This window comes from Tympanuchus pallidicinctus, unplaced genomic scaffold (genome assembly GCF_026119805.1).
Source record: "Tympanuchus pallidicinctus isolate F22 unplaced genomic scaffold, pur_lepc_1.0 scaffold19, whole genome shotgun sequence".
Lineage (NCBI taxonomy): Eukaryota > Metazoa > Chordata > Aves > Galliformes > Phasianidae > Tympanuchus > Tympanuchus pallidicinctus.
Genome location: NW_026294710.1, coordinates 5,596,779 through 5,608,933, shown reverse-complemented (window position 1 = coordinate 5,608,933; position 12,155 = coordinate 5,596,779). Strand labels below are relative to the sequence as shown.

The 12,155-nt window shown below is 46.5% G+C and overlaps 1 protein-coding gene and 1 long non-coding RNA gene across 3 annotated transcripts in view; one reads left to right on the top strand and one right to left on the bottom strand.

Annotated features, from left to right (window-relative positions):
- The window catches only part of RSBN1L (round spermatid basic protein 1 like), a 45,418-nt gene extending 33,685 nt beyond the window's left edge, over window positions 1-11,733 (bottom strand). For both annotated transcript variants that reach the window (XM_052680866.1, XM_052680867.1), the window contains exon 1: window positions 11,093-11,733. In XM_052680866.1, coding sequence (XP_052536826.1) covers window positions 11,093-11,675 — 583 coding nt within the window. In that variant the 5' untranslated portion in view covers window positions 11,676-11,733. The remainder of the gene's footprint in view (window positions 1-11,092) is intronic.
- On the top strand, window positions 1,703-2,842 carry LOC128079591 (uncharacterized). The gene is made up of 2 exons (XR_008206227.1): window positions 1,703-1,771; window positions 1,893-2,842. It is a non-coding gene; the product is annotated as an uncharacterized LOC128079591 (long non-coding RNA).
- Window positions 11,734-12,155: the final 422 nt, after the last annotated feature.

Genomic DNA, 12,155 nt, shown 5'->3' with positions numbered 1-12,155 from the left:
AAGGTGTTACAAGGAAAACCCAGGACTTACAATATGGAAAGCTAATATTTATCTGTTGCATAATTCAACATAAGCTTATAGAACCTAGACCAGTTTTATTTGTATTACACCAGAACTGTATCCAACAACTCAGCCTGTTAGCTCTACACAGTTAACAACCATTTTTATTTACTCATACAAACCTCTGTCCTTATTTTTCATCTGGATGCAGCTCTTATTTCTAGAAACTCAAGTTCCACACATTCGATTAGGAACAGGAGAACTGAGGGGTTTCTATTTTCCTGAATGTGCATCTGCACTAGAAATCTCACCTGACTTAAGGCTTCCACAGATGGCTCAAAACATGAAAGGTTTTCAACTGACAAAACAAATCTTTGTCAGGTTCATCCAGGCTGTGCTAACAGCAGTAAGGTGTGACTAAGAGAATCAATGTGAGATGGAAAGGAATGCCAGTTTACTATTTGTTGGAAAAATCTGTATTTTCATAGAAGATCTAATTCAAGCAGTTACTATTCATTTACTTTATTGCCAGTCACTCCACATTGTCATGTCTTTGTCATTAAATTTCTAGGACTTATCTTTTCAAGCAGACTTTAGAATCACCTTTGAGATGAAGCATTTAAGCCTCACAACCAACACTGCAGGTCTCATTTTTCAGACAGAATCCAGGTACCTCCTCTATGGATTTACTGGGCTTTTTAACCTCCTCAGGGAAAAAGAAAACCCCACTTTTTTCAGGCTTCTACACGATGCCGTGTCTCAGAACACTTTGTCAGTAACACAGCTGAGAGGCAACACTGATGTGCCATTTATGGTGCTTGCATTCTTAACCCCACATGGACATAAGGAGAAACCTATTTACTTTACCCCCCGCATTCATAGAAAATAAACACAGGTATCTTCAATACTAACAAACTGGAAATATGTATCGAAACCAAACAAAAGCCTTCAGTTCTGTAATGCAATATATGACCAAACTATTTCTGAAGCATGTCAATAGTTAAAAATTGCAAGGGTCTGACAGTCATCTACATAAACAAATGCTGTAACAACTGTGCAGCATTCCTACCTTTCGTTCTAAGGTTTTCTAACAAAGCCATGGAACTCACGTGCCCAGCAGCCAGGAAGAATGCATTTTGGGTAAAGTCAAACCAAAAGAAAATAAAAAAAAATGATGAGATGGCAAGTGGCACATGTCTGCTGCCTATGCACAGATCAGTGCAAGCAGTGGAGAGAGAAAAAAACCTCTGATGGCACCAAAAAGAAAAAACAAAAAAACAAGGAATAAGGTAGCCGTGCTTCAAACTGTCAGAAGTCTTAGTTCCAAGCAAATGAAACAACCATGCCCAAGACCAGGCCTCCAATGATTCTGTGACAGAGGATTCCAGATCAGACAGATCTGTGCAGCAGACCACAGCACCCAGACATTTTTCTCAGCAGCACAAATCTGTATTTCCTAACAGCAGATGAACCAGCTGTTAATCTACCTCTCCAATCGGCTCCCCTCACACAGACAAACCCCCAAATTGTAGATCCCAGCAACACAGAAGTATGAAGTAAGCAATAAATTATACAACAGATTTGACCACTCTGAAAGCAGACTGTATGGAAACTGCTGAGTCATGGCCTGAACCTCTGACTGATCACCTGAGGCGAGCAGTGAGTCAGCCAGAAGAGCACAGCTGAAGGCAATTCACCTAGACCTAATTAAGAGCTGCCACCAGTGGGGAAGGATCTCTTCTGGAGTTTTGTAAGTAAGCCCAGGATAGAGGTAAGCTTTCTATCTGTTCTCTTTTTGTTATCATTATCTGCTTTGCTAAACTCTCTTGTTTATTTTGTAATTATAACATCTTAATATGTAATTATAACATCTTAATATTGATTATACACAGACATTCACTCTGCAAGGAGGCAGTAACAGCAGGCTTGATTTGAAGCGTGCATCAGTGCTCAGCTCTGCCAGGATTACCATTATCATGGAAAAAAATTGAGATTTTCTCCCAGCATTTGCATACTGTTAAGAGGTACACTTGACTTCTATCACTTAGAAATCAAAGAGAGATTGAAGAGCACATACAAATGCTGAGCCTGGTTGAAAGAGGATGAAAGACAGACTGAAAGAATCCTTTATTGTAGGCATGAGACAAGCATCCCAGGCTGAGGAATCCTGCAGTTCTGATAGAAGCAGTGTGTAAGAACAGAGAATGAACCAGAAGTCTATAAGAACCTCCACTTTATTTTCAGATCTAGAAAGCTATTAGCAGGGATGATGGCAGCAAGTTCCAGCCAAAAGAAACAATGGAAGTGTCCTGTGACCTCCTCCAGCAACAGCCACAAGCACACAGTACCTGAAGGGACTGTAGATGCATCCAAGGAAGGTTTGGAACAACTAATTCCACTGCAGAATGACAGGACCAAGCTACCACAGGACCAGGGCACAGACTGAAGAGAGTAAAAACAATTGGGAGTCCCAGCCGACAAGTATAAATTGTCAGGTTGCCTCCCTCTGAGCTGAATTTTCAGATCAAACATCTTCAGAGGAAAATAAATGTTTTCTAGTCTGGCCGGCAGAACTCACACAGAGCTCTCAAGTTCTGCAGTGACAGATGGCCCATTTCACAGCTTCCAATGGGACACAGAGATAAAACGCAACCAAATTCCCATAAGATTCAGTTTACCACAAAGGAAACTGCAGTCAGTAACTTGTAAAGCACCCAACAGAGCGTACAGTCCATACACATGGTTAAGATACACACCTGGCATCTAACCAGGACAGACAAGCTCAGCTCTCCAAACAGTCTCCACACAAACTCCTGCCAACATACGGTGCTGCCCAGAACATCTGCTACAGTTCAGCCCAGGCTGGAGCTTCCTACGAGTTTCCAAAAAGCCCCAGAACAACATCCCTTTGAGTGGCTTCTCCACTAGAAAGGATCAATCCCCTGCAGCTGTACACCACATAATCCAAATCTCACTTCCTCAACCAAGAAACCTCTTCACAACACGAAAAGAAAAGCTCATTTTAAGACAAATGCACCCACTATTAGGCAATTAACAACCTAGGTGTTGTACAATTAATGACTAATAGGACAAAACTTGTTTCACTGAGCAAGTTAACAGCACTTGGAACTTCTCATATAGCTGCTAGATCTCTGAACAGCAGCTACTGATACCAAACCTTGCTTGGTCCCTGCTTCAAGTGTAGAGCAGCTCCACCTCCCAACCGCAAAAAGGTAGAGGTGACTGGAGTAACCCTGCTGTGTCCATAAGATGGAAGTGATCTTCCACCAATACCACTTCTAATACAGATGTAAGGGGAAGAAAGAAAAGGCTGGAGCTGCAGCAGTTAACAGGATAAGACAGTCCTTCAGGTGAGAATGTAATACAAACAGCAGCAACTTGGGTCAAGAGAACATCAAGTACCAACAGCTACTACCTTGGTATGTCACAGCACTGCCAGGAGAATGGTTTGCCTTCACTATGATGGAGTACTGAACACTCAGAAAAGCAATCAATGAATTAAGAACTTTCATATACTAATGAGGAGATCAATCATCTGAGTCCAAAGGAAGGTGACGGGATCATTCGACTCACAGAGAGAAGTCCAGTTTTAACAGAAAGGTCTTGCACTACAAGAGAAAAAAACAGCAGACACAGAGGTACCAGTGACTGGAAGCTGGATTCAACACTCCTACTCCAAAAACCATCCCACTACATTCACTTTTTTCAGTTAAGATAACAAAATTAAATAGAAGAAAGTACACAAAGGCACAAGTTAGTCACCAGAACAAGTCACCAAACAGCTGTGGAACTATCTGCCACAGGGTTGCTGTTTTGGGGGTGGAAGGGGGGGGGAGAAAGCACTTTCTTAAATGCTGATTAAAAAGTATTTTAAAAAACTAATGAACAAAAAGATGCTCAAGTCTAAATAAAAGATGAAACTAAGTCCTTTGATACAGTATAGGTTCACAGAATGGTTTATGACCCCCTTGCCAAAACATCATCAAAACTGTAGATGACCTTTAAGTGAAGCCACCTGAGCATATCTACATATTAATCACTGCTTTCCCATTCCAGCAGGCATTTTCACAATACAAAGCTCAGTTTTATTTAAGCTGATTTATGTGCTCTTTCTCTCTTTTAACAAAGTTGCTCTGGTAAGGGATAACCAAAAGATTATTCAAGTACTGAATATGAGGATTTATTTTTTTTTTTGTTCCATGGATCAAAATAATTTTAAAATTTTTTTAAATGTCCTCCCAAGTCTGCTCTGTCTGCTCAGAAAATGGAAAATATACCAATCTTAAATGTTACTATTGCAGGGCTTTGAGGGGAAGATGACAATCACAATGCCATCCATCACCTTGGAAGTGACAGGAAAAAGATAAACCATATATGATTCCAATTTAAAAAAGAAAAAGCAACGAAACGAGCCTCTGGGAAAATACCAGTCCTTCTGCTGGACATCTGAGCTAACACCTCCAGCTTTATCAGCACATCACTCATAGCACAGTCCTTGACCTTAACATCAACCAGAAACCCACACAATGCACACGGTGAGAGCCCAGCTGGATGATCAATGCCTCATGCTGCTCACCACTGGGTCCTGACACAGGGAACAGCCGACAGCGATTTCCCATCAGCCCAATGCCTACTTCTGCTACAATAACCTTCTTGTGACATACGGCACTCAAGGAAGCCAGCAGTCCACAAAAGCCTGACTTACAGCTCACTGCTGCTTCAGGGACTGCCTCAAGGAGCAGGTGATCCTGCTCACATTATGCCATAGCAGCAACTTTTGCCACTTCTAACAACCACAGAATGGTTGTGGTATAGAAACAGCACATCCATGACCTCCAGTTTTGGGCTCCTCACTGCAAGAAAGATATTGAGGCCCTGGAACGTGTTCAAAGGAGGGCAACAAAGCTGGCGAGGGGTCTGGAACACAGGCCATATGAGGAGAGGCTGAAGGAGCTGGGAATGTTCAGCCTGGAGAAGAGGAGGCTCAGGGGAGACCTCATTGCTCTCTATAACTTCCTGAAGGGAGGTTGCAGTGAGCTGGGGGTCGGCCTCTTCTCTCGTGTCATTAGTGATAGGACCAGGGGGAATGGCTTCAAGCTACGGCAGGGGAGATTCAGGCTGGACATGAGGAAGTATTACTTTTCAGAAAGGGTGGTCAGGCACTGGAATGGACTGCCCAGGGAGGTGGTGGAGTCACCGAGCCTGGGGGTGTTCAAGGAAAGACTGGATGTTGTGTTGAGGGACATGGTTTAGTGGGAGCTATTGGGAATGGGTGAACGGTTGGACTGGATGATCTTTTAGATCTTTTCCAACCTTGGTGATTCTATGATTTTCTATGAAAATACAGCAACAGCAGTGTGCCTTGTGCTACATACAGGCAGAAGAAAATCCACTGTGAAGACATCTTGCACCTCCTATTCTAAATGAATGCACACAGCTAACTGAATTAATTCAGGCTGTAAAAGGAGTTTTCCACTTCCTAACTAGATATCTTCTCACAGTGATTGTAATGCCTTCATGAACAACAAATACTGACACAAGTTGACAGATCGTACCACTGAGATTTCAGAGATGTGATCAGTTCTTTACTGCAAGCTTTCAAGAGGAAAAAGGAAAATCAAGAACATACTGAATAAGTAAAAAATGCTCTGCACTGGATTATGCACAAAGTAGCAGCTGTCACGTTGTGAAGTTTGCACCTTCAGGCCTACACTGCAGCTTGGACGTCTGCGCGTTATGAGACAAGCTTCAGAACCTTGTCAGGAGCCAAAAGCTGCAGCTGCTTCGCATCAGCTTTCCAGATGGTAACCCACATTAGTAGTCAGCCAGAGATTATGTTCAAAGTATCCTGCCTCTCCCTCCTCCCTTTGATTTAAGGGCTGTCACTGCACATCAGGCAACATATTTACAAACTACTTCTAATGGACACCATCAGTGTGGTGAACATCAGCAGTACCAGAACCGAAGGTAAAGGGGATGAGGAGGGCGGCCCTGCGGTCATCTTTCCATTGGTTTCTCCTACTCTCAATGCAAATATCCATGAAATAAAACCCCAAAAACTCACCTCAGTGTGGTACACAGACATGTTATGTGCATTTAATGTAACCACGTTAACGGTTCTGTCACCTGCATTTGTATCCTGTCAGACAACCCCTGTACTGTTGTTGAGCACACTCCTGACTTGTCGTACAAAAAGAAACCCTTAAAATATTTGCGAGACAAAAGAAGTCCCAGCAGTTTTTTATTAAAAAAAAAAAAAAGGCATATTTGATAGACAACCCATTCAGTAATTCAAGTTTAAAATGCACAATATGACTAAAGAAATCCCCTTGCCAGCTGAGTGCATTCCCCCAACCCCTCCACAAACGGGAGGGAAGGAAGATCTTTTTCAGAAACAGAAAACCTGCAATTACTTTCAACTTCATCTCTGCCATTCCTCTGATCTTTGCAGTTTGAAAGGAGACCTTCCACATGCAGCGGCACACGAACCAATGTGAAGCACGAGCACTGGAGAATTGCATCAGAAATCAGCAGCAGACAACGTGGCAGCTGCAAAAACAGCCTGCAAAGAGGTTTCAGGTCTGACCACTCAGTGCACTTCTCTCAAGTGAGAAAAACGACCTGCGATTCTACAACCAAAGGACGTGGTGCTTCCAGACAGGAACAAAGAATTCAGAGGAGAGGCCTCACAAGTGTGGATGTGACTGCTGAACCGAGAGCAGCTGGGGGCAAAGATGGTGTTTGAGTTAAACAAGACAGTACCAAAAAACAGGGAAAAGGAAGGAGAAGAGATCAGAAAAAGGTAACGTTTAGCAGAAGGAAAAAGACAACCTATTTCATCAGATGGTGGCCCCAGATCTAAAGCAGGGAAACAGAATTATGTCCAAAGCTTTCTCCAACCCAATTCAGACCATGAAATGAGCCTCTGCCAGATGCAAGCAGAACTCAGAAAGTCTGAAAAGTGCTGTGTTTTACAGGTTTACAAACCAGAAGTGCCATGCAAGTCAAAGCCACAAAGGTATCCGAAGAGTCGCTGGCAACTGTTCTAAAATACTATTTAATCTATGTATCAAAGGCAGCAGGAGGCTGAAAAAAAAAACCTAAGAGCTACAGAACCATACTCAGCTTTGCTTTCTTGCTCACATGGGAAAACCCCATCAGCAAGTTAAAAATACCAATCTCGTTTTGTAATTGCTTGCATACTGAGGCAGCCTTATCAGCAAAGACATCATTGAAAAAAAAAACAAAAAAAACTGAAGGAGGGAAGGAGAGAGAGGGAAGCTGTATGCAGAAATGGCAAGGAAACAGAGAAGATGTTTGATGAATTTGGCTCGGGCCCTGCAGTAAGCCTGGAACAAAACAAAACACAAAAACAAGCCGCCCTAGGCTGATGAAGTGGGGAGTGGCTCATCTGAGCTTTGCACTGCTAACAAAACTATTTCAACTATGAACTGCTCCAGCAGGCTATCAGTTAAATAACTAACTGAACTGGTAGAGTCATAAACTGGTAATGCAGACACAGACATCAGATTCACACCATGTTTTTGAAACAAAACTAGTTACATAACTTTTAATTCCACTACCCAAAATAGACTTGTCAAGTAAAATTTAAGCTTATTTTAAACAGACTCGATCCCTTATTTGCAGGATAAGTTACACAGGTGGCAAAGTGCTCTTCCCAGTTCTCTGCATGCCAGATTATCACACCGAGACTCAATCTGCTCCATTCACCTCCTCCAGCCACAGGCTGGCAGGCCTGGCTATGACTCTGCAAGTTCAAGGTCCTTCCAGTGAAGGAAAAGATCAGAAAAATCATAGAGTGAACATTTGTTCAAGGAAGGAGATACGAAAACACCTCTCAAAGTCATCACCATCTGTGCCGTAACCAAGCTCAACACCTTGGGCACCCCACAGCCAGGCTCAGAACCGCACTGCAGGCCAAGGACATCAGCTCTCATATTCAGCTCTTCTAGAGATAGTAGGTGCAAAAGAAGATGGTAGGTGCAAACTCCTCACCATTTCCTCCTCTGTGTCAATACACCATGCTATAAGCACTACAGTTAGGAGAATGCTATGGGTACCACTCCATTTGCAAGCCCTGTGATGACCATTTTCCAAATCCAGCCCTCATGTTCCTTCACTTCCCATCACTGTGCACCGTGATGCCTCCTGTTGCCCCACAGTCCCAGCAGCCTCGTGGCACACATCTGGCCATTCCTCCCCCTAACTTCACTCCTCATTTTCCCTGCTCTAAGCTCACGCAGGCCTTCCTCCTTTACCAGCTTTTTCTCCCAGCTCAGTAACTGCTCCACACAGAAGGGTACGCACACAGCTCAACACAGATCAGAAGCCCAACTCCCAGCAGCCTCCTCAGCACCAAGCTCACTGCACCTCCTGTACCTACATGCAATTCACATGCACTTCAGTTGCAAAGGAGACAGTGGAGTTTTTGCACCTTCAGAACCTTGTAACAACCATGGAAGTCTCACCTGTCCCACCTGCTTATTTTTCAATCACTGTCATTTCTTTTAGATCACAGCCTCCTAAGCTGCACCATTTTCCTTCTGGCAGGCAAGAAACTGACATATCTATCAGTTGTGAATGCTAAGAACAGTACTGCCAATCCCATGTTGCTGCTCATTTTCCACAGCACTGCAAGAAAGAAGGCTGCCTAACCACAGACTGCAGAAAAAGCAGACTGCATTTGCCTGCATTAGGCTGATTGTCAGAAAGTATTACCAGCTGTACATATGACAGCTTTTACAAACTCATTCATTTAGGAGGGACACATTTAATCCCTACCTTCTCCCTATATAATTTGTGCAAGCATGCCTCTCAGATTTTTTGGTTTTGTGGGTGTTTTGTTTTTTAATTATATGAAATCCTTTAAGCTGACCATCATCACACCCGCAGGCTGCCTACACTTCTCTCTCCCATCTTCCTCTTCCTCTTTCCTTGCTTTCCCACAGCATCTAACTATGAGCTTTTCACCCCATACCAAGATCACCTCCCTCTTGAACAACTTTTGAATGCTAATTCTTCCCTCCTTCATGGAAGGATCTTAAATTCACTCACTCCAAAATACCCTGCACCCTGAAATCCTCTGGTATCCTCTTCTAGAACACACCACCTTCCCCCTGCCTTACCATACCACTCTTCATCTTCCTCTGCAGTGAGCATTCTGAATGCCCTCCCTCATTCCCCTGGGTCATTCTTTTAGTCCCTGCATCGTAATTGCCTTCCTCCTTCCAAGTAAATTATTCACACTATCAACAGCACAAACCTGATCTTTAATCTACAGTCCAATATGGAGCCACTTCTAAAAGGCAGGATGCTCATGGCAGAGAATGCAGTGCACCCCACAATTCTGGAAAAAAAAAAAAAAAATACACAGTTCAGTGAACACAAAGTTTTCCAACCCTGCACAAAACTGTAACCAAGTTATAGTTACAGAAACTGCTTCCTCTAAACAAATCTTGAGACCCTGATACCATAAAGGGATCGTTTGCCTTGGAAAATGTTGTTTGTTGCCTGTATTCAAGCTTTCAAGAACAAATTAAAGCTAAAAACACCTGTTCTGAGCAAACAGCAGTTAAAACTTTGTGCTCGTCACAAAAAGCATCCTTCCCTGCTACAGGATGTTCTCTGTCAGGCTTTTACCAGGGTAAATAAGGACTCCATTGACACCATCACTGTCATCATTTCTCTCACCAACTTGCAAGAATATTTCATCCCATTACTGTAATACTGTTCTTACAGATTTATTAGCACAGTGGCGTAGGATATCATGGCAATCCAAGTGAATATGGTTATTACTTCCACATTTTGGCAAGGAAGATACAGTGGGAGTTTCTCAGCAGCTACTGAGCACAACAAAAAGGTTTCACCAAAACTAAGTTTGTAATGAAAATCATTTCTAAAGATTTCACAATTCATCTTTCAAACAAGAATGCAGAAAAGGAAGCTCATCAGAACTGAAATATTTGAAAGCATTACAGCGATGCACTTTGAGCCTGCTTGCACAGTGATCAAGACCCCAATAGGAAGATGCATACAATGTGCTGAACCAAAGGAACACACACAATTCAAAAAAAGAAAAAAACCCAAATCTCAAATGTAACCTGAATATCTAAAACTGAACCAGAGACTCAGATACTAGTGGGAACTAGCAGAAAATGCAGCTGGACAAAAAGTGGCACACTGAGAATTCATCTTCACTTTGGAAGCACAATGTAGAAGCCAAAACTAAAGCAAGCTCGGCCTACGTAAATGCTAGAATTTATCTTTCCTTTGAAAGAAACTTCATCAGAGCAAACGTTTCAAGCTCTTTCTTTTTTAACATAAATGCAATCGCACCAACATCTGCTTTAAGGTCACCGAAGACCAGGAGAGGATATATTGGAAATAAAAAACAGATTCGTGCACTGCCTCGCACTTTCTAAGCGCCCACCGTCGGTCTCTGCCAGCACCAAGTTCGGCCTAACGCCTTATCCAGCGGCAACGGCAATTTTAGTCCTTCCCAGGAAGGAGCCAAGGCAGCGCTCCGCAGCATCGCTCAGCAGCTTCCAGCCAGGAGCCCCGGGAGCAGCTGCAGGAGCCGCGCAGGTCAGCACGCCTCAACGCAAAGGGCACGACTTCGCCCGTCAAATTAACGGCCCAATCAATGAGATGGCTTTTAATTCTTCACAAATATGCGTTGCGTAAACATACGGTCTTCTCCGTAGCAACGGCAGAAACTCAGTTCTGCTCGCAGATCTCCAGGCAATCACCAGACACCCTGACTTCCCTAATAGGTAAGAAAACCTCAGGCCTCTGGCAGCTTCTGCCTGACGCCATAGCTAATTCCACACCCCCTTTTTTGACAGCGTTGAAGGCGGTCGGGCCGCCACCGCCTTCCCGCGCCCTTACCGCTCGTTACGTTACGTTACGGCGCTCCCGCGGAGCCGACGCGCGCCTCCCCTCCCCTGCTCGGCGCGGCCGTCCCGCTGTGCCCCGCTCCACACGGCTTCCCGCCCCGCACGGCGCTGCCCCCGGCGCCCCGCCCCGCCACCGCTCCCGGTGCGGCGCCCACCTTTCTGCAGCAGCAGCTTCACCTCGCCGTTCTCTTCCCGGCCCGCCGCGCTCAGGGCCCCGCCGCCATCTCCGAGCGCTGGCAGCGCTCCGTGCTTCCTCCTCTCCTTGTCTCGCTTCTCCTTCGGCCTCTTGGGCTTGGCGGCCTCTCCGGCCGGAGCCGGGCGGTGCCGATGGTGGCGGTGCTGCGGGCAGGACGGGGAGGGAGAGGCGGCGGACGGCAGCAGCAGGGCGGGCGGCAGCAGCTTCCGGGGCAGCGGCGAGGGGAAAGCGAAGCCGGCCGTGCTGACAGAGGGCCCTGGCGGCAGCGCGGCGAAGCCCCACGCCGCGGGGTTGCTGTAGCTCGGCACCGCCGCCGGCAGCGGCTGCTGCTGCTGCTGCTGCTTGCCGCTCCCGCTCCCGCCGCCGCCCCCTTCGCCGTTGACGCGCTTGCTGCCCTTTGGGCCCCTCTCGTCGGCTCCCTTCAGCTTCTTGGAGGCTGGCTGCGACCCGCGGGAGGCCTTGGCGTCCGGGCCCGGCCTGACGCAGAACGACTCTCTCTCCGGCGACGCCGCGCCACGACCAGAGCTCGGCAGCTCCGCCATTTTGCGCTCCTGCTTCTATTTACTCTCGGCTCGCCTCAACCGACAGAACCGGGAGGGACGAGGGGGCGCCCTCTCCTCGCCCAATCGGCGGAGGCGGCGCCGGAGAGACGGCGCGATCGGCCAATGGCGTGGCGGGGAAGGGGCGGCCTCTGAGGGGATTGGGGGCGGCGAGCTCGGCCGAGTGCGTAGTTGGGGAGCGGGGGCTGCGGGCGCTGCAGCTCGGGGGTGGGCGGCGCTCGGTGGGGCGGGGCCCGGCTCCAGCCATAACCCCAACGCGAAGCCCGGGCCGGCGGCTGTGGTGCGGGGGTGGTGAGGTGGTGGCCGGCGCGTGGGGTTGCGTCACGGGGAGGCGCTCCTCGGAGCCGGCGCGGTCGGGCGAAGGAGCGCTACGCGTGAACTGGCCGCGCGTGGCGGCGAGTTTCCTTGGGAACGTTCCTTCCCGGCGCGGTGGGAAGAGCAGGGCAGCTCCCGCTGCGGGCT